General features: G+C 43.4%; 2 protein-coding genes across 4 annotated transcripts in view; one reads left to right on the plus strand and one right to left on the minus strand.

The window, feature by feature from the left end:
• The window catches only part of LOC147027575 (cadherin-13-like), a 164863-nt gene extending 160548 nt beyond the window's left edge, over positions 1–4315 (plus strand). For both annotated transcript variants that reach the window (XM_085877079.1, XM_085877080.1), the window contains one exon: positions 3727–4315. In XM_085877079.1, coding sequence (XP_085733205.1) covers positions 3727–3962 — 236 coding nt within the window. In that variant the 3' untranslated portion in view covers positions 3963–4315. The remainder of the gene's footprint in view (positions 1–3726) is intronic.
• Positions 4316–6953: 2638 nt separating this feature from the next.
• Positions 6954–18941, minus strand: MLYCD (malonyl-CoA decarboxylase). Of its 2 annotated transcripts, XM_085877086.1 has the most exons (7): positions 18682–18940; positions 14135–14251; positions 9437–9614; positions 9055–9167; positions 8592–8748; positions 8330–8482; positions 6954–8148 (listed from the first exon to the last, which is right to left on the minus strand). In XM_085877086.1, the coding sequence occupies exons 1-7, from the start codon at positions 18864–18866 to the stop codon at positions 7591–7593; spliced, it is 1461 nt and encodes a 486-aa protein (XP_085733212.1). In that variant the 5' UTR covers positions 18867–18940; the 3' UTR covers positions 6954–7590. The 2 variants fall into 2 exon arrangements, with proteins under 2 accessions (XP_085733212.1, XP_085733213.1); XM_085877087.1 differs by lacking the exon at positions 14135–14251 and having other exon boundaries at positions 18682–18941.
• Between the last annotated feature and the right edge of the window lie 7935 nt (positions 18942–26876).

The following is a 26876-nucleotide window of genomic DNA, read 5'->3' on the forward strand; positions in this document are numbered from 1 at the left end:
ATATATATATATATATATATATATATATATATATATATACATACATCTTCTTCTTCTTTCGGCTGCTCCTGTTCGGGGTCACCACAGCGGATCATCCGTATGATCCGCAGAGTGATTTGGCACATGTTTTACGCCGGATGCCCATCCTGATGCAACCCTGGTCGCCTCTTACGACGCAGGGATATGGTACACCTATTTTAACCGGAGTATTCACCGGCCCAGTACACTGGTACTCATTTCGCCGACCTCGGAAGGATGACAGGCTGAGTCAACCACCTGGTGTATTAATTCAGTGGCCCAACGGGGTTTGAACGCAGGACCTTTTGGATCCCAAGCCGCTGCCCTAACCATTGCGCCAACACCATGATATATATATATATATATATATATATATATATATATATATATATATATATATATATATATATATATATATATATATATATATATATATAGCTGCCAAATCACGTGACCAATGGCGGCATCAATTCCTTTTCTGTGGACCATCTTATCCTGAGATGACCCTCAAAAATGTTCATCCTGATCAGATGTAGCGTTCTACATCTGCAATTATGAAGTCAAAAGGCACCGATGATGTCATTTTTAAAAATCGCACTTATTCCCCGTGAGGAGTACGTACCATGTGCCAAGTTTCAATTTTTCCCTTCGTGCGGTTTCAGAGATAGAGAGGTCCAAGGTTTTTCCGTTTTTCCAACATGGCTGCCACAACATGTGTGACCTACGACGTCATAATTATCAAGAAAACATTCCACTTGAGGAGTCGCTGCTATGGTGAAAATTTTGTCTCGATCCGACAAGTGGTTGCGGAGAAAAACACTAAAGTTCTGTGTGGACAGACAGACAAACGGACCCAAATGCAATACCCTCTCATTCGGAGAGGGTAATAATGATGAAGCAAAGTGTTAAACACAGAAAGTACAACAAAACAAGAAACCGTTTTGTTATGTTCCCGACAAAACTAATGTGCACCATTCACACTTGCCAAGCATACTGCAGAAACCACATCGTTGAATCTGTTGCTTGATTCTGATTTCTTTCGGACGTGCCAATAGAGATTCAAAAATATAAAGATGAAAAAAAAACAAAAAACTAGAAAGTTAATAGAACACTTTAACTGACCCATTCTTGAGAAAAAGGACATGGGAACGAACAGTCTTTTCAACTCACGCTTCACCTTTCCGAGTACAATATACATTAGTTTTGTCCATGATCTTTGAATAACAGGCGCGATGGTAACCATACGTCGGTGCCGCTATATTTGTCCGAATGCTAAACCTCACAGTTACTCTGTCCTCAGGGAATGAGACGGTGTAAGTATTTTTCCAAGTACTGCACTGCCAAAGAGAAGGTTTTTGAAAGTGACAATAAGGCAATTTGTGTTCTTCAGTGTTCAAATAAATAATTCAAATAAAATAAAATAAAGCTTTTAAAAGCTGGAGAAAAAAGAAAGAAAATAAATACTTTGATCGGAGGTTTATCGCCATTGATGTACTGTCTTTTGTAAAAGTAAAAGTAAAAGTACATCAACAGTGATAAACTACTGTTTATTTACCACCATCAATGGCGGTAAATGTGCCTATTGTTTGCGTGCTTTATGACGTCCGTTAAAACAGTAAGTTTCCTGTTTGGAATGATTTTTTGACTACCAGACAGACAAAAATTTTTTTTTACTTTACTACTCTGTGCACATGTTAGCTTGGGATGAGATTCCATACATTTTGCCAATTTCAGAGCCAAAGGACTGTTAAACTGAAGATCCGTGTTCCGATTCGTGTCGCACATAATTTAAACAATAAAATACAATTTAAACTGGACATGGCACTTTGTAACTTATTTCCTCGATCATGGACTGACGTCTGTAGCCAGACAGACAAAGTGAACCAATTGTTTAAACCAGGTTTTCGCTTCGTGCAGGGTTATACATTTTTTAATAGGCCATCTTGGGCTGACTTTTCTGGGGTTTTTTTCTGAGCATACAAAATATGTGCATGTTCCATATACATACATATATTCAGTATATATATATATATATATATATATATATATATATATATATATATATATATATATATATATATATATATATATATATATATATATATATTTTTTTTTTACGTGCACAAACATGCACACATGCAGGCAGGCACACACATCAGTGAATAATGTGGAAAAACAAAAGCAGAGGACAACTAAAGTTACTTTGACACTTGGATCTGAGCCAAAAATAAATAAATAAATAAAACTTGAATTACATAAATTAGATTTTCAAATGACAAAACCACCAAACAATATCTTTCAAATGAGATTCATATAAAACCACCCAAGAACAGCATCACATCAGTGGAGAACAAAAATAAAATAAACAAAAGCGAGAATCGCTTTGCAATAAATGTCCCCGACCGATGTGATATTTTCAAATTCCAAAAAGGACATAACTGTTAAAAAATTGATGAAATGCCCTGAATCTGGAATTTGTTCTGTAATTTATCACAATATAGCCACGTACCAAGTTTCAGTTGAATATGTTTAAGGCTATGGGATAAAAGTCTGAAAAACCACAGGTGGGATGGACGGACGGATGGAGAGCAAGCCTATCGCCCCCTCCGGTGAAACCGATAGGGGACTAATAAACAAAAACTCAGGTACTCTTCTTGATATCCAAGCAATTTTGTGGAAAAACAGATTAATTGGAAAAAAGTCCAACAGACTTGTTCATCTGTGCCATGTTTCATATACAGCAGTTGGATCTGGGAAGGCACAAATTACACCAACTGTGGACCCTTCTAACACCCCCCCCGCCCCCACCAGCCACTTTCTTTTCAAAATATATAAAGAGATGCCATACCTTACTTCAACAATTATACCCCCTATATTTAAATCATTCAAACATGTTTTTTTCTACACCAAACAAATTTTATTCATCTGTTGGTGGGAACTTCTTGCATCTTTCAAACATGTGTGCCTCCTACTCCCCCGCCCCACTCCTCCCACCACCAACCCCTCTCCAAACACCCCGTTTATTCTTCTCAGCTTCCCATAATGATATAAAACCAGGTCCTCCACAACACTTAGATAATATAGAAATTAAGCAATACTCATCATCTTGAATCACAAAGTGGTAAATTTGGTAGAGTCTTGCTGCAATGCCCTCATTGGTTTGAGATCAATCACCAAGGTTGCTCAGGAAAGACTTTCACACCTTGCTGGAAAGGAGGAATGACCCTTTCAGGATTGGTTCTTTGCCGTGGAAACATTCACAGTTTCCATGGCAATCCAGGCTGCATGGGCCTTCAGCACTTTTATCTTTGAGCAAAACAGAGTTTTTGAAAGTATGTGGGGATGGGTGGATGGAGAAAACAAAATGGGTCATTTGAACAAAGCACAGTCCTTTATATGCAGTACTTACCATTGATGCAGTTGCAGTGTTGTTGTCGTGTCCCTGAAAATGTTCCTTACAAGACTCCTGCTAAAAAAAAGAGATTGTAAAGATTAATTTATGGTTGTGTTCAAAATTAATGATAATGTCATGGGTGAAAGCGATGGTCCATAGGATGCAAGAGCGTATGACCAGAGGTTCACCCCTTTTACAAAAATAAAATAAAAGATCTGCACACATCAAAATCTATACCATGGGCCATTGGAAAGCATAAAAAATTATTTACAATAATGAGAATAATAATAATCCCATTTATTTTGTACCCGCAGACACCCACGCCAAGTTGCTTCCTCAGGGCATCCTTCCCCGTGGTTATTATCCAGTACCGATCTTCGTGTCCGACTCTGGAAAACCAGCACAGACCACCAAGCTGGTGTTCAATGCCACCGTGTGCACCTGCACTCCCGGAGAGGCGCCCGACTGCAGCCACGCCGCCATGACCCTCCCAGCGATGGCACAATCCCTCATCCTTTCCATATTAGTTACGCTGGTCCTTTTACTGTGAGAGGTTGGGGTCAAGTGATGGAGAAACAGATGCCTTGAAATAAAATAAAATAAACGTTGCTGTGGGGAGTTGGGGGCTACAAAATGAATGAGCACTGGTCAAAAGATGGAGACCAACACTGATAGCAGACAGAGGTATAGAAATTTGGAGGAGAGACAAGGAAATGGTGATTGACAGAATGATAAGGAGCAAGTTTTGGGTGTGAGTGTGGGGTAAGTTGTCCAAAATAGATGAAGTTCACGTGTAGAAATTGAATTGTGCGAGTAAATACTTCCCATAAAAATTCCCAATGAGTTTGTATTTCTGTGACAAAAAAGAATGTATAGAAAAATAATGAAAGTGATAACCTCCAATTACAGAGTACTTAATGCACACGATTCATGTGTCAATGTTAAAAAGGGCTTTTTGGATTTTCATTCATTCATTTCACTTGATGGGGGGGGGGGGAGGAAGAAGTTCAAAGTGTCAACCAGACTTGGTGCTGACTAGATAATGACAAGAGCATCCGCTCCGAGTCTGGAGGTCAGTGGTTCAAACCCCGGCCGAGTCATACCAAAGACTCTAAAATGGTATGTGCTGCTTCCTTACTTGATGCTCAGCATTTGAAAGAATAGAGCACGGCCAATCCTCATTGGCTGGCATCCGAGGGTAAGAGGAAATTCCCCGCTGAGTGCAGTGAGAAAAGTAACTGGTACTTGTGATGTCGCTGGTACCCAGAGTATTCTGGGCGGTGCTGGTGCTTTCCCAAAGCTCAGTGGCTGTGGTGTGTTTGTCTTGTCAATGTGTGTGTGAGATAGAGAGAGAGAGAGACAGAGAGAAAGAGACAGAGACAGAGAGAGAGAGAGAGAGAGACAGAGAGAGAGAGAGAGAGAGACAGAGACAGAGACAGAAACAGACAAAGAGAGACAGACAGACAGACAGAGAGACAGACAGAGAGAGAGAGCTCTAATGAGCCTTAGATGTATGTATGTATGTATGTATGTATGTATGTATGTATGTATGTATGTATGTATGTATGTATGTATGTATATATATATATATATATATATATACACATACACATATATATATATATATATATATATATATATATATATATATATATATATATATATATATATATATATACATACACACACACAAAATAACCTTGTGATTAATTAGACACCAAAGCTTGTATACACACAGTCTGCACTTTTGCGAACAACCTGCATCTCTCATGTTTACGTTTTACTCTAATATGGTGGAAAATTTACATTATATACATACAGTATATATATATATATATATATATATATATATATATATATATATATATATATATATATATATATATATATATATATATATATATATATATATATATATATATATACACATCACTGAATGTGAAACTTGATCACGATCATCTTAAAATTTTAGTGATGCAATGTTCTGTTTTTGATTCTCCCTCCACAAACAGCTGATATCACCACCCCTCCCTTCCCATTCATGCAAATTTCATTCCACAAATAAGTTAAACACCACACATTTAATAAATCAATTTGTACATATCTTCCCCCCCCCCCCCAACAACAACAACAACAATGAAACGTATTCCATTGAAAGTGCTACATAACAAATTCATTTGAATTTCCTTGTGATAAAACAAACGGTGCAGTTCCTGTTCAACTCATCTCGACATCTGAAAGGGAGGCAGCTGTGGACATTTTGCCGATAACTTACTTTACCAATAGGGGATAAGAGGAGAAATTTTTGAATCTGACAAAATTGGATTGATGGAACTCAGTCGTTCAAAAAACAAAGAAAATAGAAATAGCTGCATCATCATACATGACGTGTAAAAGATGTTGGCCATAATTCCACTTGTACTTGGAAAATAAACAAAAACATTTCAACTTGAAAACTTTCAATCTTCAATACGAGCTTGTAGTCCCTTTCCCACAAGATCGCAGGTTACCGTTTTAATAAATTTTCATATTTCAACGAGGATGACAACAGGACCCAACAGCATAATGTTTAGAAAGGTTGTTATTACCTCCACCACCGAAAGTGGATGGAGGTTGTGTTTTCACCACTGCGCGTTTGGCAGTCTGAGCAGGATATCTCAAAAAAGTTGACAGATTCAGATGAAATTTGGTGGACAGGTTGGGTTGGTGACAAGAACAAGCCGATTAGATTTTAGTTAAGGTCAAATGCAGATCTGGCCTATCAGTGGGATACAACACGTCAAATGTTCAGCCTGGTGGAGGTACATGCTCCAATGAGTGCTGTTGTAGTTGTTGTTTCTTTTTTTTCAGTAACAAGTGCGTGCCCGTACGTGAGTGCCCATATGTGTGTGGCCGTACGTACGTGGCCGTACGTGCAAAAAAAAACTTTCAAAACTACACAGGCCGTTCCTTCGCTCTCGTAAACGACGACTGGATTGGGGCATTGTGTTTATCTATAAATGTGCATAAGAAATCGAGAAATTATGAGAATACAGTAAGTCATCACTATCCGGAAGTCTGTACATTGTAACCTGTAATGATCTCTTCCCCATCGGCCACGCCAACGCAGCAACATGTCCTGTCATTGGTTTGGTAAATAAATGGCCATAACTTGGGAACCACTTGTCCGATTAATATCAAACCTTGAAAAGGCACATCCTCAGGTCCCCAGCAATATACCTGGCAAGTTTCAATTAGATCGGACCAGTGGTTGTCGAGAAACAGCGATCACAGACACACACACACACACACACACACACACACACACACACACACACACACACACACACACACACACACACACACACACACACACACACACACACACACACACACACACACACACACTGCTGGAATTATAGATAGATGAGGCAGCAGATGGGAGGGGGGAGGGAGGGGTCTTTCCCCACAGCACAGATTTGTCTCCAGAAACTTTACAGCTAATTTATGGATAAGGAAGCAATGCACGTGCTTGTCTGTCACATAATTAACACGCAAACACTTTTCATGAGCCATGATAAATATTTTTTTAATTATGGATCGATCCATAATCACAACTCAAGTGAAGTTGACGCGTCGTGGAAAACAGGATTGTTCGGTTTCCTGGGGTCCTTTTCAAAATCGTTGCAATAACGCACAACACAGTTGGAAAGCATTCAATGTTGCAACAAAGTTAATCAATACGAGATTCACAAACACAGAGTGCACAAACTCGGTGACGTACCGACGTCAGACGCAAATAATATCTGCCGTTTTCATAACCATAATGCATGAAGCCTGGACTCTCACTTTAAAGTCCGACATTCGTTTTTGAGTATTTTGAAGTGAGATTCTCCACTCCAAGCATCATGAATCCTATTCTTTCAAATTGCGTGCTGATTTTGCAGTTTCAAATATTAGCCACTGCCATCTTGGTTGAAATTTGAGTTGTGCAACTCACCGAGCTCCTTGTCGCTCTGCTGCATTGAAAAACGCGGGTAGGCAGCGATCTTAAAACGCACACTTGATGTGAACGCCGAGAATGCACCACAAGCACAGAAGGTTGAAAGCAATTGGGGAAGAGGTCTAAAATATATGAAGGGATAAATACTTGAACGAGTAAATTTAACTCGGCATGTACAGCACAGATGAAAATGACATCACAGTTCAGAGAGTGCCTGATATTCGGCGACAAGGCGTAAAATTTGTTCTGATGCCTCGACACGGTTGTGCTGCAGGTACCCAACAGACCTGTCCTCAACAACTGCTAAGTTGTAGCGATAGTTTACCATTAGGCCACAGGATGTCTTAAGGCCTTGTGCACTGTTGTCAGCCAGCCAGTTGAGCCTCCAGATACTTGCTCCATTTCGCAGGTGGAAATTTGCCACTGCATCGAAGGCTCGGCCACGGAGCTTCTCGCCGTATAGGTACCAGGAGGCGAGGCGCATGAGAGGAGCACGGAGAGCGGCCACGAGTTCCTCGTTGCGCACCCAATCCCCTTTGCCTTGTGCTATGTCACGCAGGGTCTCAAGAGGAAGCCGAGTCGAGAGTTTCTGCAGCTGTGAACTCTCAGTGGCGGTGAGGATTTGTGGAGAGGGAGTTGGTGAGAGCTCCAAAGCATTGAGGTGAGGAGCTGAGGGCAGAAACTTGACAAGCCAACGACAGAATCCAGGGATTGGTGAGATGCTGGAGAAGACATTGATGCTGGGAAACTCGGTCTAGGGAAGGCAGGATAAACAAAGGGAATGAAAGAATGAAAAACTTCCTGCTAAGCCTGAACTAGAAAGATAATGTTTGAGGATGCCTTTACTGTTTCTTCAAGATACCCCATAACTTCGGTTACTCTGTTGAAAGAATTTGCAAAAACATGTCTTTAAATAATGTTTTTGAGATCCAAACCTGTATCTCATGCACAACGCTCCGAATCAAGAATGTCCCAAGTTCAACTCCACGCAGGCCAGGGTGGCTAGAACTGATGGAGTAGAAAACAGCAGCAAATAGACGCTTTGGATCTTCCGGTTCCTCGTCAATCTCTAAACCACGCACTATCGACTATCGGGGAGGCAGGAAGCAATTTTTTTTTTCCATTTCGTACCGTTTGGCTTCATAATGCAAAATAACTGAAAACATGAAAGACTGGGATTTGGAGAGAAAGATTCACCTGGATGTTGTCGGATATTTCAGGTGCGAGCTTTACATGGAGGACAACGAGGGGTTCTCCAGGCATCGCAGGGTGTGTGAAGACAAAACAACGGCGATTGGGTCCCACGCGACGTTTAATGTCTGTCCAATGTCGGATACGATGCACTGCTTCGTACCTGTGAAATCCACGGGCTGAGGTCAAACCAGGTAATTATTTCATGCGGCACAAAAAGGTAGAGTGTACCAAGGGAATTTGGTCAGTGTGCATTCCTCTCAAGATGCTGCATTGCAAAGTTGAGTCTGCGTTGTTGTTTAAAGCCTATAATGCCTTGATGCCAAAGCCTGAGTTAAAGTTTAACAACATTTGTAGAATGCCTCTTTATGTGAAGGTTCACTGACATCAAGCAGCAGCACACTCGTCCTCAGGATGCAGGCAACATGAGGGAGGGGTTGGGATTTTAACCGAAAAACAAGACACCCACTGGGAAATTTTCTCGAGCAAGTCACATGGGGACGACCACGTGACACGCTGAAGGTGCAGCAGTCCCACCGAAAACCACTCGGAGAGGAGGTCTCGAAGAACCTCTGCCAATTCCTAGCACCGACCACAACAACCAGAATACCCATTCACAACATCACAACTGTGAGATTATCATTTTACCATGCCTGGTTCTAAAACATCCTCTTCTGTCACACAATTCATTCATGGTTTTTTTTTTCCTTTAGTTCTAATAGTATTCATTGTTACTCAATGTACAATGCAAAAGTAATGTTAAACAACATACTTTCAAGAGCTTTGTTCCGCCCAGTTTCACACTTGGGACATGATCTCTTAAAAATGTAAAACCTATCAGCATTCTTCACCTTGGCATCAGGTCCAAGTGGAAGTGTTCCTTCAGGGGTCGCGAGGAGGTCAGCACGCATATCCGCCAGCATTTTCACCCCTTCATTTTGACGAGAGATCGAGGTGAGGAGGTGCTTGTAACGAGGAGTAAGTGCGAGCCGAAGTCTTGCTTCCACCTTTCTTAGGGTCTCTGAATCTCTTCGACAAAAAGGTAGATAAACATGAGAAAATGCAACAAATGAAAGGTCCTTCGGCGGGAACGTTTCACTATATATATGACAGCCATTGAAACGCCAAGTAATTAAATATTTTATTGTTTAACACACTCCAAAATTGATGTTGTGCACCAAACAAAAAGAGAACAAGTAGCGGTACATTCAAAGTACACCTCCCCCATGCCAAATAAATAAATAACAAATCTTCCAGTGTGCGACATTGCCGGGGCGCCTTCGGCACCCGGTGATGCCGCTTTGTAGCACAAGGTGGAGGAATTGGGAGGGAGCGGTGTACAATAATTGATTGATTAATTGAATAATTAAAATAAGTAAATAGTAATCATAAAATAATTAATTTATCAATCTATTGCCGAATAGCAGACCCACACCAGCAGTTTCAACCGAATCTGTAACTTTTTGAAAATTAAGTAATCAAAAAAATGAATAATTAATTAGTCGATTCATTGATTCATCAATAAATCAGAAATACCCTTTGTTGCCAAATCACTTGTTCACTGTCATATCCAAATATCAGCTTCTGAGCTCAAAATCTGCCTGAGATATTGGCATGATGAGAAATATAATAAACAAGTAAGTAATAAATCGATAATAACTAAGTAATTAATCAATGAATTGATTAATCAAAATATTTTTTAAAATAGCATTTTTGCCAAAACACATCTTCACTTTTGTCCCCAAATTTCAGCTTCCTAATGGCCCAGTCACACCTTGACGTTTTAGCCAGCAATGGCAACGTATTAAAATGTATGTAAAACGCTGGCTTACATTGAACTTTTGATGTTTTTTTTTTAAAGATTCGGACATATTCATAATGACTTGGTCTTATGCATAACGTATTAGTAACGGACACAGAACGTTTTGTTGTGTTATAGATAACTTATACCAACGAATGCTGAACCTGTTGTCGGCCTTCACAACCTATGCCCAACGATAGTCTAACTTAGGCATAGCGCGCTGCACGCATCGCCGACGATGACGTGGCGTAGGTTATGGAAAGGCTGCCGCACAACGATTCAAATCATAACCGCCGCAGAAATGGAAGTGTCAACATCGTAGTCACACCTTGGCGATCTTGCCAGCGTATGCCGACCTCTGAAAAATGCGTCTAAAACGCTGGCGCACGTCGAATACGGTATGGGTAAGTTTGGTATGCGTGAATAGAACGCTAAAGTACGCTATCATACGTCGTATTAAATGGAGTACGTCTGGTAATTTCAAACATGTTGAAAATTTTACGACGTACTTGCCGTATGACACACGCTCCGCGTGCGATGGGAATAAGTTGTACGCACGATATGCGATCGTTGACACATCAACACACGTTACTTGTAAGGTACTCAAAAGTCGAAACACGTCAAGGTAATGGTTAGCGTCAGTGTTCCAGACTCCCGGGTTTTTTTTTCTTCGGTATGACGGTGTTCAGTGTACAGTGCGGTTATGATTTAAATCGTTGAGCGGAAGCCTATTAATTATATTACATTATAACCGCACTAGAAATTGAAGTGTCAAAATCACCATCATACCAAAGGAAGCAAGAAAAAAAAACCTAAAAAAAAAAAAACCAGGGAGTCTGGAACACTGACGCTAACCATTACCTTGATGTGTTTCGACTTATGAGCACCTTACAAGTAACGTGTGTCGATGTGTGTCACCGATCGCGTAACGTGAGTACAACACGTAACTCATAGGTTAGAAATAAGTTTTGGGTACGCTAAACATTACCTCGACGTGTTTCGACTTATGAGTAACTCACAAGTAACGTGTGTCGACGTGTGTCAACGATCGCATGACGTGCCTACAACTTATGGCCGGCGTTCTGCGGAACGTGTGAGTCATACGCTGGCATAAGTCTTAAAATTTCAAGCATGGAAAATTTGAGGACAACCGAAAAGTACAACGTTTAAAGCCAGCGTACAACGACGTATGGCAGTGTTTTTCAGAGTGCTCTCAATGTTATCAAAACTTACCCATCACGTATTTGACGTGTACCAGCGTTTTAGACAAATTTTCCAAAAATCGGCATAAGCTGGCTAAAACGTCAAGGTGTGACTGGGCCTTTACTCAAAGGATGGCCGAGATATCGCCCGGACAAACAAACTAACAAACAAGAAAACAAGCCGGTAGGCGGACATGGGTAGTCGACCACCCAATAGAACCTGACGCGATGGGCCCGTTCGATGGGGAATGACCTGAGGATTAAGCACAAGAAAATTCATGATTCTAGCTTCAAGGGTTAATGCTGCAGATTGTTTTTTCGTTAAAATACCCCCACATTTAGAGGTTTTCCGGCCGTTGCTAGGCAACGGAGGGGTCCATCGCAACGGTTCTTTCTCACACATAACCAGGACATACCATGAACCTACCATACCAGTTTCATGTATATCTGACTCATAGTCTCTGAGATATAACGAACTTCGTTTTTTTATTGTTTTCGACCAGGATTCATTCAAAGTCTATCTTCTCCGACAGTTTTCATAGGATCTGGCTGGAAATATTTGACAATATGGCTGAATGTACTGCCCACAGTCGCTCGTGGCCCGATTTTTGATTTTCGAAAAAATACATTTTTTATGATTTTTTAAAAATTTCAAAGTCCTGTTGCAAGGCAACGGTGGTGTCCATAGCAACGGTTCTCATTTGCACACAACTCGGTCAAGGTATGAACCTACCAACCAAGTTTCATCGAAATCACCATTGTATTAACGGAGCACTGGATCGAACAGAGGGACAGACAAACATATTGACGGAAAAAGTGATAATAAGGGTAGAACAAATTTCAAAATAATTTTTTTTTGAATTTTTTTTTTTTCGACTTGATCGACTTCCCAACAAGATAGAGTGAAAACTGAGTACTCCCTTCCTTCATCACCCGACGATAACGTTATGCATTGCCTGGAAATGGAAGTGGGTGGGGGGGTTGAGAGGGGTCAGGACGTGGGGGGTGTAGAGAGAGGGGTCGACGTGGGGGGGTGGTAGCGAGGAGTTAGGATGCGGGGGGGTTGAGAGGGGTCGAGACGCAGGAGGGGGAGAGGGGGGTCGGGATGCAGGAGGGGTGTTGAGGGGTCTGGGCAACCTCCATCGTAGAAAGTCCTTCCTTGGCACAACTGAACTCCTATCCACTTACAAGGCCTTCATCCGCAGCATGATGGAGTTCTGCTCTCTCCTCTGGGCGGGCTCCCCTGCCTCACATCTTGCTTAGCTTGATGCGTGGAAAGCAAGGCTTTTAAGATTGTTGGGGATCTCCCGCAGAGAGGCTTTGTCTATGTGACTTTCACTTCGCCATCGCAGACATGTCGGTGGTCTCTCTCTCTTCTGCCACCTCCTTTCTGATCTTGCACCCTCTGCTATTTCTTTGCTCTGTTCCCTTCCCCCATCCCCCAGCTTTCTGCCAAGCCTAAACGGTCCACCGTCAACCCCCTTCTCGTGAAACTTTCTAAATACAGGATCACTACTCACCTCCATACATTTATTCCTCTTTTTACCTGCCTGCAGGGCCGGCTTCCACATCTTCTTCAATCTCATTCTTCCATCCACGTATTCAAGACAGCTGGTAACTACCATCTCAGTTCACCCCCAATCTGAAACCGTGATGATCTTTTCTACCCCACATTCCTCCACACACTCATTTGTCCAAGTCTCCTTCCTTCTTGGCCTTCAACTGTGCGGTTGGTGTCCCCCACCCCTTCCCTGCTGTTCCTTTTGTCCTGTTGTGTTCTGATCCATTCAGTGGACTTGTAGTAGCTCTTCCACGAGCCTCCACTTTGTCTACAAAAAACAAACAAACAAACAAAAAAACACATTTTGCCCATCCACTGCACAAGAGGTGATGGCATTTTGCAATTGCTTGTCTGTGTGTCAGTGTCAGTGTCAGTCCAGGCCACAACATTTTTACCATATGAGCTTTTCTCATCAAATTTTCAACAAACCGTTGTTATGAGAATATGCAGAAGACTTAATAATGATTAGCAAATATCACCCGTCACTTCACCGAAAGGATTAGTAAGAGAGAAGGCAAAGAGGGGGTGGGAGAAAGAGGAGGTGGGAGAGAGAGAGAGAGAGAGAGAGAGAGAGAGAGAGAGAGAGAGAGAGAGAGAGAGAGAGAGAGAGAGAGAGAGAGAGGTGGGGGAGTGAGGAGGTGGGGGAGGGGGGGAAGGGAGGGAGCGTGAAGTGAGAGGAAGGGAAGGCAGACGTGTGGTGGAGCATCAATTATGATTCACACGGTCATCAAAAGGATAATGGAAAGAATAACTGTGAAGATGGAGGCAAAATGTCTGAAGTCCATTTTCTACCGGTCATACTATAAACACCGTCCGGAGACAAACACCGCTCGGACACGACCGGAGCCAAGTTGTCCGGAGACAAAAACCGCCCGGACACGTCCGGAGATAAATAGCAACGGGTAAAAATGGGAAGGAAAGTGCTGGTGACATTACGACGAGGAGGCCGAGACACATTCTTCATTGTATACTTCCTTCAACTCACCTCTGAGCAGCTTCAGCTACCTTGACTGCAAAACGAGCGACGGCATCGTGGTCCGGCCCATATGGATCTTTAGACAGGATCACCAAAAGATCTCTCCGACTGGTCAGATCCATCACTCTTTATCGGGCACACACACCAATCATTTACGATTAAGGGTAAGGACAATCATGGGCAACCTGATTTGCGTTGGAGAGCTGAAGGTAGCTCACGGATGGTACACTGAAAGAGAATCTTTTTTCTTTTTTTTTTTAAGTTTTCAAAATCTTGGCACCGAATCTAGTACAAAACTCAGAGGGAGTAGAGCAGCGTAGTGGGAGTAGAGGAGGGAGAGAGATGGAGGGAGTCGAGGTGCAGTGTGGGATACAGGCGGACGTCAAGGTGTGCGCCCCAAGGGGAGTCGTGGTGTGCAGCCAAAAGAGCGCAAAAGGCACAGTTTATTTGTGGGTGCAAATATCTTATACATGTCAACAACAACAACATCTGTCTCTGTCTGTCTCTGTCTGTCTCTGTCTGTCTCTGTCTGTCTCTGTCTGTCTGTCTCTCTCTCTCTCTGTCTCTCTGTCTCTCTGTCTCTCTCTCTCTCTCTGTCTCTCTCTCTCTCTGTCTCTCTGTCTCTCTGTCTCTCTGTCTGTCTGTCTCTCTCTCTCTCGTAGCCTGTGGCTGCTGGTTGCATCATTGGTTGGGACGCGGCAATGCCACTGATGCCGATGCTGATGCTGATGTTCGTCCCCCTTACAAGGACACTGGTGCTCATTTTGCCGACCTCGGAAGGATGACAGGCTGAGTCAACCTCCTGGTGTATCTTAATTCAGCGGCCAACGGGGCTTGAACTCAGGACCCTGGGATCCCAAGCTGCCACCCGAACCACTAAGCCAACACCAGGCTTATCAACAACACTGGATACCTTCCAGAGAATCCAGTTTTTAGAAGTTGTCTCCATTGTAAATTAACTCTTTGGAATTCTCTGGGGTTCGATAAGTGCCAAGCGTATTTATTTTATTTTTTCGTTGTCAGGGGATTTTTGACCGGAGTTGAACTGCTAACTTATAGTTTTCAAGACCCGCCAGCATTCGTAATCATTCGGTTAAAATCGGTCAACTTGTTACAATGTCATTTGTCGTCTGAAAGCAACCAATCGCGGTCATTTGTAACTTGAACTAGAACACTATTTTCTTGACCCACGTGTGATTGCAACTGCACATTGAACCACTGACGTTGTTGACGGCAGAAAAAAGGCCAAAATACTTTTATACTTTGTCATCTGACCAGACAAAACTCGCTCATCAACAAAAAAAAAATCAACCCAGGGAGAGTGGTCTGCACATTGCTGAACACGTGAGAGCGACATTTCAGTGAAATGGGACGGAATTAAAGCATTGAAAAGTGTCTGTGGACATGATAAACAATGAAAATGCCAAAGTCGTGAACAACAGCCTCTCAATCGGTCGCTGGATACAAGGTGGCAGCGATGATTCGAAGGCTAATGGTGTCACCAACACAGAGGTTTGGGTTTCCCAGTTGGTTCATCTTAAACAATGCATCAACGCAAGCAGCAGATGGCGCTTCTGCCGTTTTCAAGAAAATGTTTTGCTGTCGTCATTGAACGCGGCAAAGTATGACTATCTTTATTTCGAAGGATGGTACCAAGGTGGTTGGAGTATGGGAAGGGAGACTGGCAAGGGCTTGAACGAGTCTCTGGCTCTGCTCACCTTGCATTTCCTCCATTTGATGGTTTTAACATCTTCCTTCAAAGAGAGGAGCCTTCGATACACAGACTCCATGCATGCATGCTGAAGTTTTACGAGGATAGCCTTGCTTGGTACTCATTTTGGTTTCAATATCTGTCGAACACACTTAATGCTGCATGAAAAAGATGCAAGAAAGAAGATACATCCTTTCTGTTCTCGCTCTCTATTTACTTTTCTTTGTCCATGGAGGGGTAAATCTTGCAAATCGTTTTTGTGCGGTTCACTTTGATGTGCCTGGATGGGTTTGAGGGTAGAGGGGTCGCAGCCGAAACCCAATTTCCTCTCCGGGTTCCTCCCGATGACTCCAGTGTTGTATTCGGTCAGTTATTGGGTCTCCGAAATAGGTGACCCTTATTGTCAGTAATTCTGTCTGTTTGTTTGGATGTTTGTTCATTTGTCATCAGCATAATTGGTAGTAAACGTGGGCGGATTTTGACCAAACTAAGGTGGTAGGTACATCTTATGACCTCGTGCTTTGGAAATTGTGATGGTTGCTTGGGACGCTTTGGTTCCCGAGCAACAACTGAAAAACCTTCAAAATCGGTACCGTTCACGCGAAATCAATTCCAAAAGTAATTATCCCACGTATGGTTATGAAATTTGGCACGAATGATCTACAGGTGATGCTCTATCAAATGTACTCCGGTTTTTGTGATATCTGGAATACTTTACACGCAGCTCCCCCTCCAATTAGGGTATGCGCGAAAATTGGAAGAAATTGAAGGCCCCCGAGCGACCAGGTGAGTGCATCGATACGAATGAAACTTTGCATGTTCATGGTACTCAATGAGTACTACAACTTTGTCTCAGGACATATTGACCGATTTCACTTAGGTCAGGGGTCAAAGGTCAATTCATGCAAAAATCGATAATATGCGAGAGCTCGAGGTGCCTTCGCGCCAAATGCTACTCCTCCTAGGGTTATGGTCGGATGGTCATGAAAATTCACACTAATCGTCTGGAATACATTGTGCGCAAACGGTCCAGCCGGATTTTCGACTTAGATCTTTGTTCACCCACAGCACCCCCTCAAACTTTGGGGATTTCCGATTTCAAACCGCATTTTCGGTACTTTTCATTCAAATGGATACAGAGTAGTTATCAGTAGATGGAACTGGATGAGATTTGATATGCATAATCTTAAGGTGATTCCCTATCCACTATATGACATCCATTTTGCTCTATATCTTACAGTTTCCATGCTCGGCGACCCATCGCCGCCTCCCAGCTTGTTTGATTAATTACCTCTGCCACCAATGGTTGACGGAGGTTGTGTTTTCACCCGCCTTTTTTTCTGTCTGTCTGTCTGTCTGTCTGTGAGGAGGATATATCAAAAAGTTCTGGACGGATTCGGATGAAACTTGGTGGATACGTTGGGTGTGTGACAAAAATAAGCCCATTATTTAGCGGTTAAGCTCCGTCTGCAGATCTTGGCCGATCAGTAGGAGACAAAATGCGAACTGTTCAACCTGGCGGAGGTATGCGCTCCCGTTCGAGTTAAGGTTATAGTATTACTGTATGCTTCCTCTAATAGTATTGTCTGTGCAACGTGTGGGAGGTACAAAGCAATTAGAAGCTGGCATTCTTGGTCTCGACAATGACGACATTATTCTTCGACTCCTGAATGACGTCTACATTGGATAGACAGGGTCATCGAGGCTGCAGTTCGTAATGAATCCGAAAAATTGCTTGAAAGCCAAGAACTCTGATGTTGAGACGCTCAGTGACCGGTTCCTTGATGTCGTTCCAGCTGCAGACATGGACAAACTTCACAAGCAGTTCATCGGATACCAGCTGTCGTCGCACGACAAACTCAATGACCAGATTCTGGATCCACCAACAGACCAGCCACGATTCGTCAATGTACAAAATTTGCCAAGCCGATTTGTCTGATCTCTCGCAGCGATGAATTCAGCGATAGTGTCTTCAGCACCGCTGTGAGGAAGACCTGCTCACACGGAACCACACAAATCTTGGGTAAAATGTGAAAGAAGGCCGTGCTGCTCAATCAGTGTGTCCCAGATACTCGAGGATGAGGAACAGACCACGTGGACAAATTGCGGTTCAGATTAACTTGAAGCATTCAAGCATGGCACAATGGAATAAGTGGCCGTCGCTCGTCACCAAGTGAAAGGACGCTCCGCGGACAGAACTCTCACTGGACCAAAAGGCTGACAGGAAGGCCGAGAGGTACGCACACTCGCCTCTAAACGGTCTAGCCTGGGTTCGAATCCCGACCCGGCTTTCAACTGCCATCCACGGGTTTCACAGGCAGGGCGATTCATCAACGTGTGTGCCGTCCTTCGGACGGACGGATGTTAAACGGGATTCCCGTCCGTCAGCATTCGTCGGCGGACATTAAAGATCCCACGGTGTCTTTCGTGAAGAGTAGGCAAGCCGTCGCAGGCACCCTGAACAAATTAAAAAAAATTCCAGCACGAACCAGCAGAGGGCATTGCATCAGCGACACAGCCACGTCCCCAGGTGATGACGACACTGCTCCGTGCTGCTTTCCAAACGAAGAAGACGACGACGACGACCCTGAAGTCGGGAACACAACCCATTCCACACAATAAAACTGTGACGTAACATTTTTCTTCCTCAGACTCGATCCATCCGTTGTGGTGAAGCCATTTCTTCGTACAAACGACCTATAATGTGACGGTTGTATGCAAATGAGCTTTATATGACGAGCGTTTGCAAATTACTTCCGAGTGTCAAGAAGAGATTGGAAATGTCAGTTTATTTCGTACAGTGGGTGCGACAAAGTACAGTGTTGATGTGACGTGAGTATGGAACCTGTACTCATCCATGAGACGCCGCACACTGCGCTCCGGAGCCAAACCCGAGCGCCCTTTCCCAAGAACTTCGTTCAGCAACGCCGAGGCCGACGAACCTCGAACGCAAAGATTTCGCGGAACGACTCGCAACGGCGAATGGCCGCAATTCCGCCATAGGCGAAAGAACCGAACACTGGCAGACATGTGGAATTAGCGCCGTGCGAATGCGCCAGTGACCGTGAACGTCATGAACTCATGGTTTTCAAAAGTGAGCGTCATGACGTCGTGGTTTTCAAAAAGTGAGCGTCATGACGTCGTGGTTTTCAAAAAGTGAGCGTCATGACGTCGTCGTTTTCAAAAAGTGAACGTCATGACGTCATTCGTTGTTTTTTATTTTTTTTTACTAAAATTTTGTATCAGACCAAAGAATAAAGCATTCATGACGTCTTGGTTTTCAAAAGTGAACGCCATGACGTCATGGTTTTCAAAAGTGAACAACTGAGGGGAACTAATTTTTTCATTCTCACACGATCCCTTCTTTACGGGGTTACAAAATGAGTTTTAACGTCGTCGAACACGAACGTGTATCATTCACGAAACAAAATATAATACGAGCATATAAAACGACGACACCAAATGTATGCACCGCTTGAAAACTCTGAGGCTCGTGTTTGTAACAACAAAAAAAATGATAATAATGAAACGTTGTTGTCAGAAAAATCATTAAAAGAGCGAAACGTGAAGTAAATTTCATCGCGTGAACTCAATCCAAAGTCAAAGTTGTGTTTGCTTTTGGAGCCATCGATCTATGATGTACGGAGAGTGGGCGTGGATCGAGGTGAGGTTCAAATCCGACTTCGATCCAATGCAGGGGGCGTGGCATCATCGTCTGAGGGCGTGGCATCATCGTCTGAGGGCGTGGCTGTACCGCTGGTGCAATGCCCAAGCACCGAGGGCTTAGCCCCTCCCCTCTATACCGTATATGGTCGGGTCGGTCCAGCATCCAAATCCTGCTTTACCTTCCCAGCAAATTAAACCCCCCAGATAGAGTACTGTGCGTCCGAACGCGCAACTCATTGCAGGATTCGGCCGAGCGTTACTGTCGATTACGAGTCGGCTTCTGACTATTTGTAAGCCATCGGATCGGGGTGAACTCCCTGGTGCAGCACGCTATGTCGAATCAATTGGCACAGATAACCAGCCAGTTTGGAAGAGATTATAATTCAGCAAAGCACACATGAGAAAGTCTTACAGATGCACACAAACCTGTTTTGACAATCACTTCGGTGCCACATTCATTTAGAGAAAAGAAGAATACGAGTAACGTTGATGGACAGATGAGTGCTGGAGGTGGCGCACAGGTGTGACCCTGATCTTACCTGGACGTGAGCCGGCTGGCTCATTTTGGTACCCAACCAGGTGAGCGATAAGGGTGTGTGGAGAGGTTCAGCGTGTGATGCGGGTTCTGAAAATACCTCTTGGTGACTGTTGATTCCCTGGTGCAGCGAGATGGGTTCGTGTGAAGGTGCGAGAGTATGATGGAGGTCCTGGAAAGTACCATTGGCAAACTCCGCTGATGCTCTGGAGTTTTAGATGGAGTGAGAGAGATACAACTCGGGAGAATGTCAATAGGTGTGTGGTGACCACACCCAGGAGCCCGTTCATCGGTGATCTCAAAACTCCTTTTTCCGTTCTGACTCCAAACTCCTCCGTGTGGTTCCCAGGTGTGGCACACATGCTTGCCTGCGTGATATAGCACTTTATCGGCAGTAGTGTGGATCGGCACACTCCGCACACCTCACCACACGTCACTGCAGAGGCATGGGCATCTTTGTCTATGGCTGCTTTCTCGAGGAGTGAGGGAAAGGGGGGAGGGGGGGTGGTCGGAGTGGGTTAGTGTGGGGGATGGGGGAATGGTGGAGGGGGGATGGGGTGGATGGTGGGGGAGGTCAGCCAAATATATTTTGTGCTCCGGCTGAATATATACTGTAACTCAGAAGTCAGAACCCAACACATATAAATAAAAAGGAACTGAGCACAAAATTATATTTATTTTAAATTATCAGTTAGAGCTGGATGGCAAAAACAGGACGGGAAAGTCGAACAAACAGCCGCACAGAGCAGACATGCCCCCGATACACCGCTTCCCTTGGACTTCCAGCCGTGTCTTCATGTTGTATATGTTCTTTTGCCCAAGTCTTGATCTTGATTAATCAAGTCAAAGCAACAAAATAATTAGCGCTGATGAACAAAGGTAAGTCACTTATGTCTTTCTCAGGTTAGATTTATATATATATATATTTTTTAAACCTTAAAAAATCTTCTTCTCTGAAGTGACTGAACAAATTAAGGCTAAACCTTTGACGTATCCAAGCCACTGTGTGTAATAATGGAGACACTTCTGAACCATTCACAGTGGAATGTGATTTTGGAAACCCCCTGTCCATGAGGAACAAAAGGTTCACACATTTGATATCATTGGTCACATGGTTTGGCCGCCATATTGGATTTATCCTCAAACCCATAAAAAATACACCACTCAAAAGAAGTCCTGGCGAGGGTCTGCATTCTCTGATTGCTCTTTTTCTTGTTCTTGTTCTTGTTATTCTGCTGCTTTTCTTACGCACAACAACCCCGAGTCGGTTTCCTCTGTTTGCTTTGTGATTCTACACCCTCATGAACTGGCATTTGAAGTCAGTATTTGGAAGTCAGGACTTTTTCTGTGGGTAACAAGACTCGGGGAGATTTTCCTCGAGTTGCTTCCGCCACCGAATGTGGACGGACGTTTTCACAACTATCTGTCTGCCTGTTTGTCTGTCGTCTGTGAGCAGGATATCTCAGAGAGTTGTCGACGGATTCGGACGAAATTTGGTGGACAGGTTAGGTGTGTAACAAGGACAAATTGATTCGATTTTGGTTAAGGTCTGGATATATAGCCTGGTGTTGGCTTCGCGGTTAAGGTGGCTGGCTTGGGACTCGAGGGTCTTGAGTTTGAACCCCCCACCGTTGAATTACCACCAGGTGGGGTTTGCTCAGCCTGTCATCCTTCTGAGGTTGGCAAAATGAGTTCCAGTGTACTGGTGAAAAAAACCATTTGGGGTAACCTGTGTTGGAGTGGCAACCTGTCCAGGACTGCACTCTTTGTCAATGAAACTGCCTCAGCCACCCTGTGCACCTTTATGGCATGAAAGGAATTGTATTATTATTATTATTGTTCAGGTCTGGATGCAGATATGATCTTTCAGTGGTCGACAAAATGTAAAATGTTCAGCCTGGTGGAGGTCTGTGCTCTCCCGAGTGCTGCTCTTGGTTCATCTGTAACCAATGTTCTCTCCATTTAGTGATGGATGGCACTTTAGGAATGGCTCCACCATGATTCATACATATTGTGACGGATTTTGGAAACCCCTGGGGTGTCACATACCAAATCACATTAAACAATAGAGTAGTTATATCGTATTATTTTGTTTCGATGAACTTGGGAGTCCAAAGATTAGTCTGGGGGAAAATATGTGTTATGCTTGAAGTGAGGCTTGCCCCCATTGTCCTCTCTTTCTCGATTTCCAAACTCTCAAAACGTCTAAACTCTTAACAAGCTTGAACCGCAAACACCACTCAACTTTCATCCACACCACAAGCTTCACCCGCCAACAACATCGCACAGAATAATCTGCATTTGTCATCAGCGCAACCACCATACACGACGTCCCCCACAGCGAGTGAGCGTCATAATCGATGCAGCAACGCCCTCGAGTTCTGTACCAGCCAACGGGTGTTGGCGGATCACAGAAACCAGCCAATGGGTGTTAGCGGATAACAAACCAGCTAATGAGTGTTAGCGGATCACATAAACCAGCCAAGGGGTGTTGGCGGATCACAGAAACCAGCCAAGGGGTGTGAGCGGATCACAGAAACCAGCCAATGGGTGTTAGTGGATCACAAACCAGCCAATGGGTGTTAGCGGATCACAAACCAGCCAATGGGTGTTGGCGAATCACAGAAACCAGCCAAGGGGTGTGAGCGGATCACAGAAACCAGCCAATGGGTGTTAGCGGATAACAAACCAGCTAATGAGTGTTAGCGGATCACATAAACCAGCCAAGGGGTGTTGGCGGATCACAGAAACCAGCCAAGGGGTGTGAGCGGATCACAGAAACCAGCCAATGGGTGTTAGCGGATCACAAACCAGCCAATGGGTGTTGGCGAATCACAGAAACCAGCCAAGGGGTGTGAGCGGATCACAGAAACCAGCCAATGGGTGTTAGTGGATCACAAACCAGCCAATGAGTGTTAGCGGATCACAGAAACCAGCCAAGGGGTGTGAGCGGATCACAGAAACCAGCCAATGGGTGTTAGTGGATCACAAACCAGCCAATGAGTGTTAGCAGATCACAGAAACCAGCCAATGGGTGTTGGCGAATCACAGAAACCAGCCAATGAGTGTTAGTGGATCACAGAAACCAGCCAATGAGTGTTAGTGGATCACAGAAACCAGCCAATGAGTGTTGGCGGATCACAGAAACCAGCCAATCGGTGTTGGCGGATCACAGAAACCAGCCAATGGGTGTTGGCGGATCACAGAAACCAGCCAATGAGTGTTAGCGGATCACAGAAACCAGCCAATCGGTGCTGGCGGATCACAGAAACCAGCCAATGGGTGTTGGCGGATCACAGAAACCAGCCAATGAGTGTTCGCGGATCACAGAAACCAGCCAATGAGTGTTGGTGGATCACAGAAACCAGCCAATCGGTGTTGGCGGATCACAGAAACCAGCCAATGGGTGTTGGCGGATCACAGAAACCAGCCAATGAGTGTTCGCGGATCACAGAAACCAGCCAATGAGTGTTCGCGGATCACAGAAACCAGCCAATGGGTGTTGGCGGATCACAGAAACCAGCCAACGAGCGCCGCTTGATCGCAGAATTGCTGATGTGTCAGGTGACAGGCAGCATCTTATTGTAATGGAGTAAATTTATATGGTCACGCAGTATATTTACAACCAAAACGTCTTCTTCTTCTTCAAATTTTTTCAACAAATTCTGCCATGTTGTTTATCGAATATATAAAGCTCTTTCTAACCACTAACTCACTGACTGATATTAAAGATCGGTTCCTTCTGGGTGACGGAGAAAGCTGAAATTTTGTGTGCTGATAGACATCGAAGCCCGTCCATCAGGAAAAAAAAATCACGGAATCATCAGACATCATATTTGAATTAAAATATAAATTAATGAAAAAAACAATGAAAGCAAAAATGCAGGTGAGCGACCCAAGACAATGGGGAAGCACGGTAATTTTGTGTGCCGACGGAAATCGAAGTCGATAAATCGGGAAAAATCACAGAACCGTCAGAAAGCATCCTTAAATGAAAATTTAAATAAAAAATCAAATGCAGGTGAGCGACCCGAGGCAATGTGGAAGCATACTCCACTCGTGTATATATATATATATAGCTACCAAATCACGTGACCGATGACGTCAACATTTTTTTTTTCTGTGGACCATTTTATCCCTCGATGACCCTTAAAATTTTTCATACTGATCGAACGTGGTGTTCTACAAATGCAATTATGACGTCATAACGAGCGCACCTATGATGCCATAAATCACACTCATTCCTCATGAGGAGTACTTGCTATGTGCCAAGTTTTAATTTTTTCCTTGGTGTGGTTTCAGAGATACGGAGGTCCAAAGTTTTTCTGTTTTTACAACGTGGCTGTCACACCACATGACCTATTACATGAAAATAGGCCACCATATACATGGCCACCACATGGCTTCTGCCACATGCAGAGAAAAACATGAAGGTTATTTGCAGACAAGCAAACACACAGACAGACAAACAAACAAACAAACAAACGGACCCAAATGCAATTCCCTCTCCTCTGGTGAGGATAACTATAAGGGCATTCGGTAGAGCGCATACCTCCGCTTCATAAATCCTGATCCACGAGAACATATCGGGCCCAACACATTTTTGAAATATCGTGCAAAACAGTACGATATCATTTTTGGTCTGATCTCTCAATGGTGAGGAATCACTTTAAAAATTAAATAATTCTTGTATCCAGATCCGGATTTGGATCCTCACCAAAATCGAATCAATTCATCCTTGTTACATACCAAACATGTCCACCAAGTTTCATCCGAATCTGTCGACAACTTCTTGAAACATCTTGCTATATATCGGTTTCACACCATCTCTCAAGAGTGAAGAATCACTTAAAAATTCAAGTAGTCGGATCCGGATACAGATCTTCATCAAAATCTCATCAGTTGGTCCTTGTCACACACCCAACCTGCCCACCAAATTTCATCCGATTCCGTCCATTACTTTTTGAGATATCCTGCACACAAACAAACAAACAAGCAGTCATAGACTGGTACTTACGAAATCGTCAACTTGACCTCTGACCTTGTCTGATAAAAGCTGTCTCGAGAGAAGGTAGCGACGCAAACCAGAAGTTTCTACGATGATTCTGTACCAAACCATCAAAAATCGAATATTTGACCTCACTGTGACCTTGCCCTTTGACCGATTTTGACCAAAATCTAATCAGCACTCGCCATCACCCTCCTGAATCACGTGGTGTAATTTGACATTGGTAGCTTCTTCCGTTCTCGAGTTATCTGTACCAAACCATCAAAAATCGAATGTTTGACCTCACTGTGACCTTGACCGTTGACCGATTTTGACCAAAATCTAATCAGCGCTAGCCATCACCCTCCTGAATCACGTAGTATAATTTGACATTGGTGGCTTCTTCCGTTCTCGAGTTATCATTTTTTGGATGTTTGACCTCACTGTGACCTTGACCGTTGACCGATTTTGACCAAAATCTAATCAGCGCTAGCCATCACCCTCCTGAATCACGTAGTATAATTTGACATTGGTGGCTTCTTCCGTTCTCGAGTTATCATTTTTTGGATGTTTGACCTCACTGTGACCTTGACCTTTGACCGATTTTGACCAAAATCTAATCAGCGTGAGCCATCACCCTCCTGAATCACGTGGTGTAATTTGACATTGGTAGCTTCTTCCGTTCTCGAGTTATCATTTTTTGGATGTTTGACCTCACTGTGACCTTGACCTTTGACCGATTTTGACGAAAATATAATCAGCGCCAGCCATCAGCCTCCTTAATCACGTGGTGCAATTTGACATTGGTAGCTTCTTCCATTCTCGAGTTATCTGTCCCAAACCATCAAAAATCGAATATTTGACCTCATCGTGACCTTGACCTTTGACCGATTTTGACGAAAATCTAATCAGCACGAGCCATCACCCTCCTGAATCATGTGGTGTAATTTGACTTTGGGAGCTTCTTCCGTTCTCGAGTTATCGTGCCTTCAAACAAACAAACAAACAAACAGAAACGGAAGGCATCAATATTCTTACGAAATCTTTAGATTTCGTAAGTAACAAACGGAAGTCATCAATATACTTACAAATACTTTACATTTCGTTAGTAACAAACAAACAAACAAACAAACAAACAAATAAACCTATGTCATCCACAGTGTGACCCGTATCTTGCCAAAAGGTGACCATGTCTGACTTCTTTAAGGTCACACTGAGGTGAATAGAGCTGCTATCTACCAGGAGCGACTCCTTGAGGAATATCTGCCTACGAGAGATTCCGATGAGAATCGTTCTACAGAGTAACCATGAAAAATATGCTTTTGCCTCATAACGTCACCAAATGACGTCATAATGTCTCAAGCTTGACATATCTAGAAAGCACTCATCGAGGTGTTCAATTTGAGCTACTACACGATATGGTTCCTAAAACTTGAAAATTTGACCTTGAGGTCAAATATGTTTGACCTTAAGCGCTAATCATGAAGGTCAAGGCCAATCGCCACCAAAAATTAATCAGCTGAGCGCCAGACCATGACCTATATTCCCGTGAAGTTTGAAGACGATCCGATCAAAATTACTCAAAAAATAAGGGTTTCGTCGACTCCCCTGATCTGTGACAAAGTGACCTTGACCTTTGACCTTGACCTTCAAAATTTTGTGCACTGAAAGGGACCTCTATAGGCCTCTGATATGCGAAGTTACAAAAATTTCCAATGATAACTGTGCTCTGCAGAATTTTTTATACGTGATTGCAGACAAACAAACAAACAAACAAAAAAAAAACATACAAACTGACTAACATATCTTGCAAAAACTTCGTTTTGGCAAGATAACAAACAAACAAACAAAC

Source organism: Eptatretus burgeri, chromosome 4, assembly GCF_056783735.1.
Source record: "Eptatretus burgeri isolate ZD-2024b chromosome 4, Ebu_testis_v1, whole genome shotgun sequence".
Lineage (NCBI taxonomy): Eukaryota > Metazoa > Chordata > Myxini > Myxiniformes > Myxinidae > Eptatretus > Eptatretus burgeri.

Coding starts and splice junctions, on each gene's coding strand:
- MLYCD (XM_085877086.1), bottom strand. CDS start 18,866: ATGTCTGCCAGTGTTCGGTTCTTTCGCCTATGGCGGAATTGCGGCCAT. Junction 8,749..9,054: donor TTGCTCGAGAAAATTTCCCA/GTGGGTGTCTTG, acceptor TGGATTTCACAG/GTACGAAGCAGTGCATCGTA. Junction 8,483..8,591: donor AAATATCCGACAACATCCAG/GTGAATCTTTCT, acceptor CCTCCCCGATAG/TCGATAGTGCGTGGTTTAGA.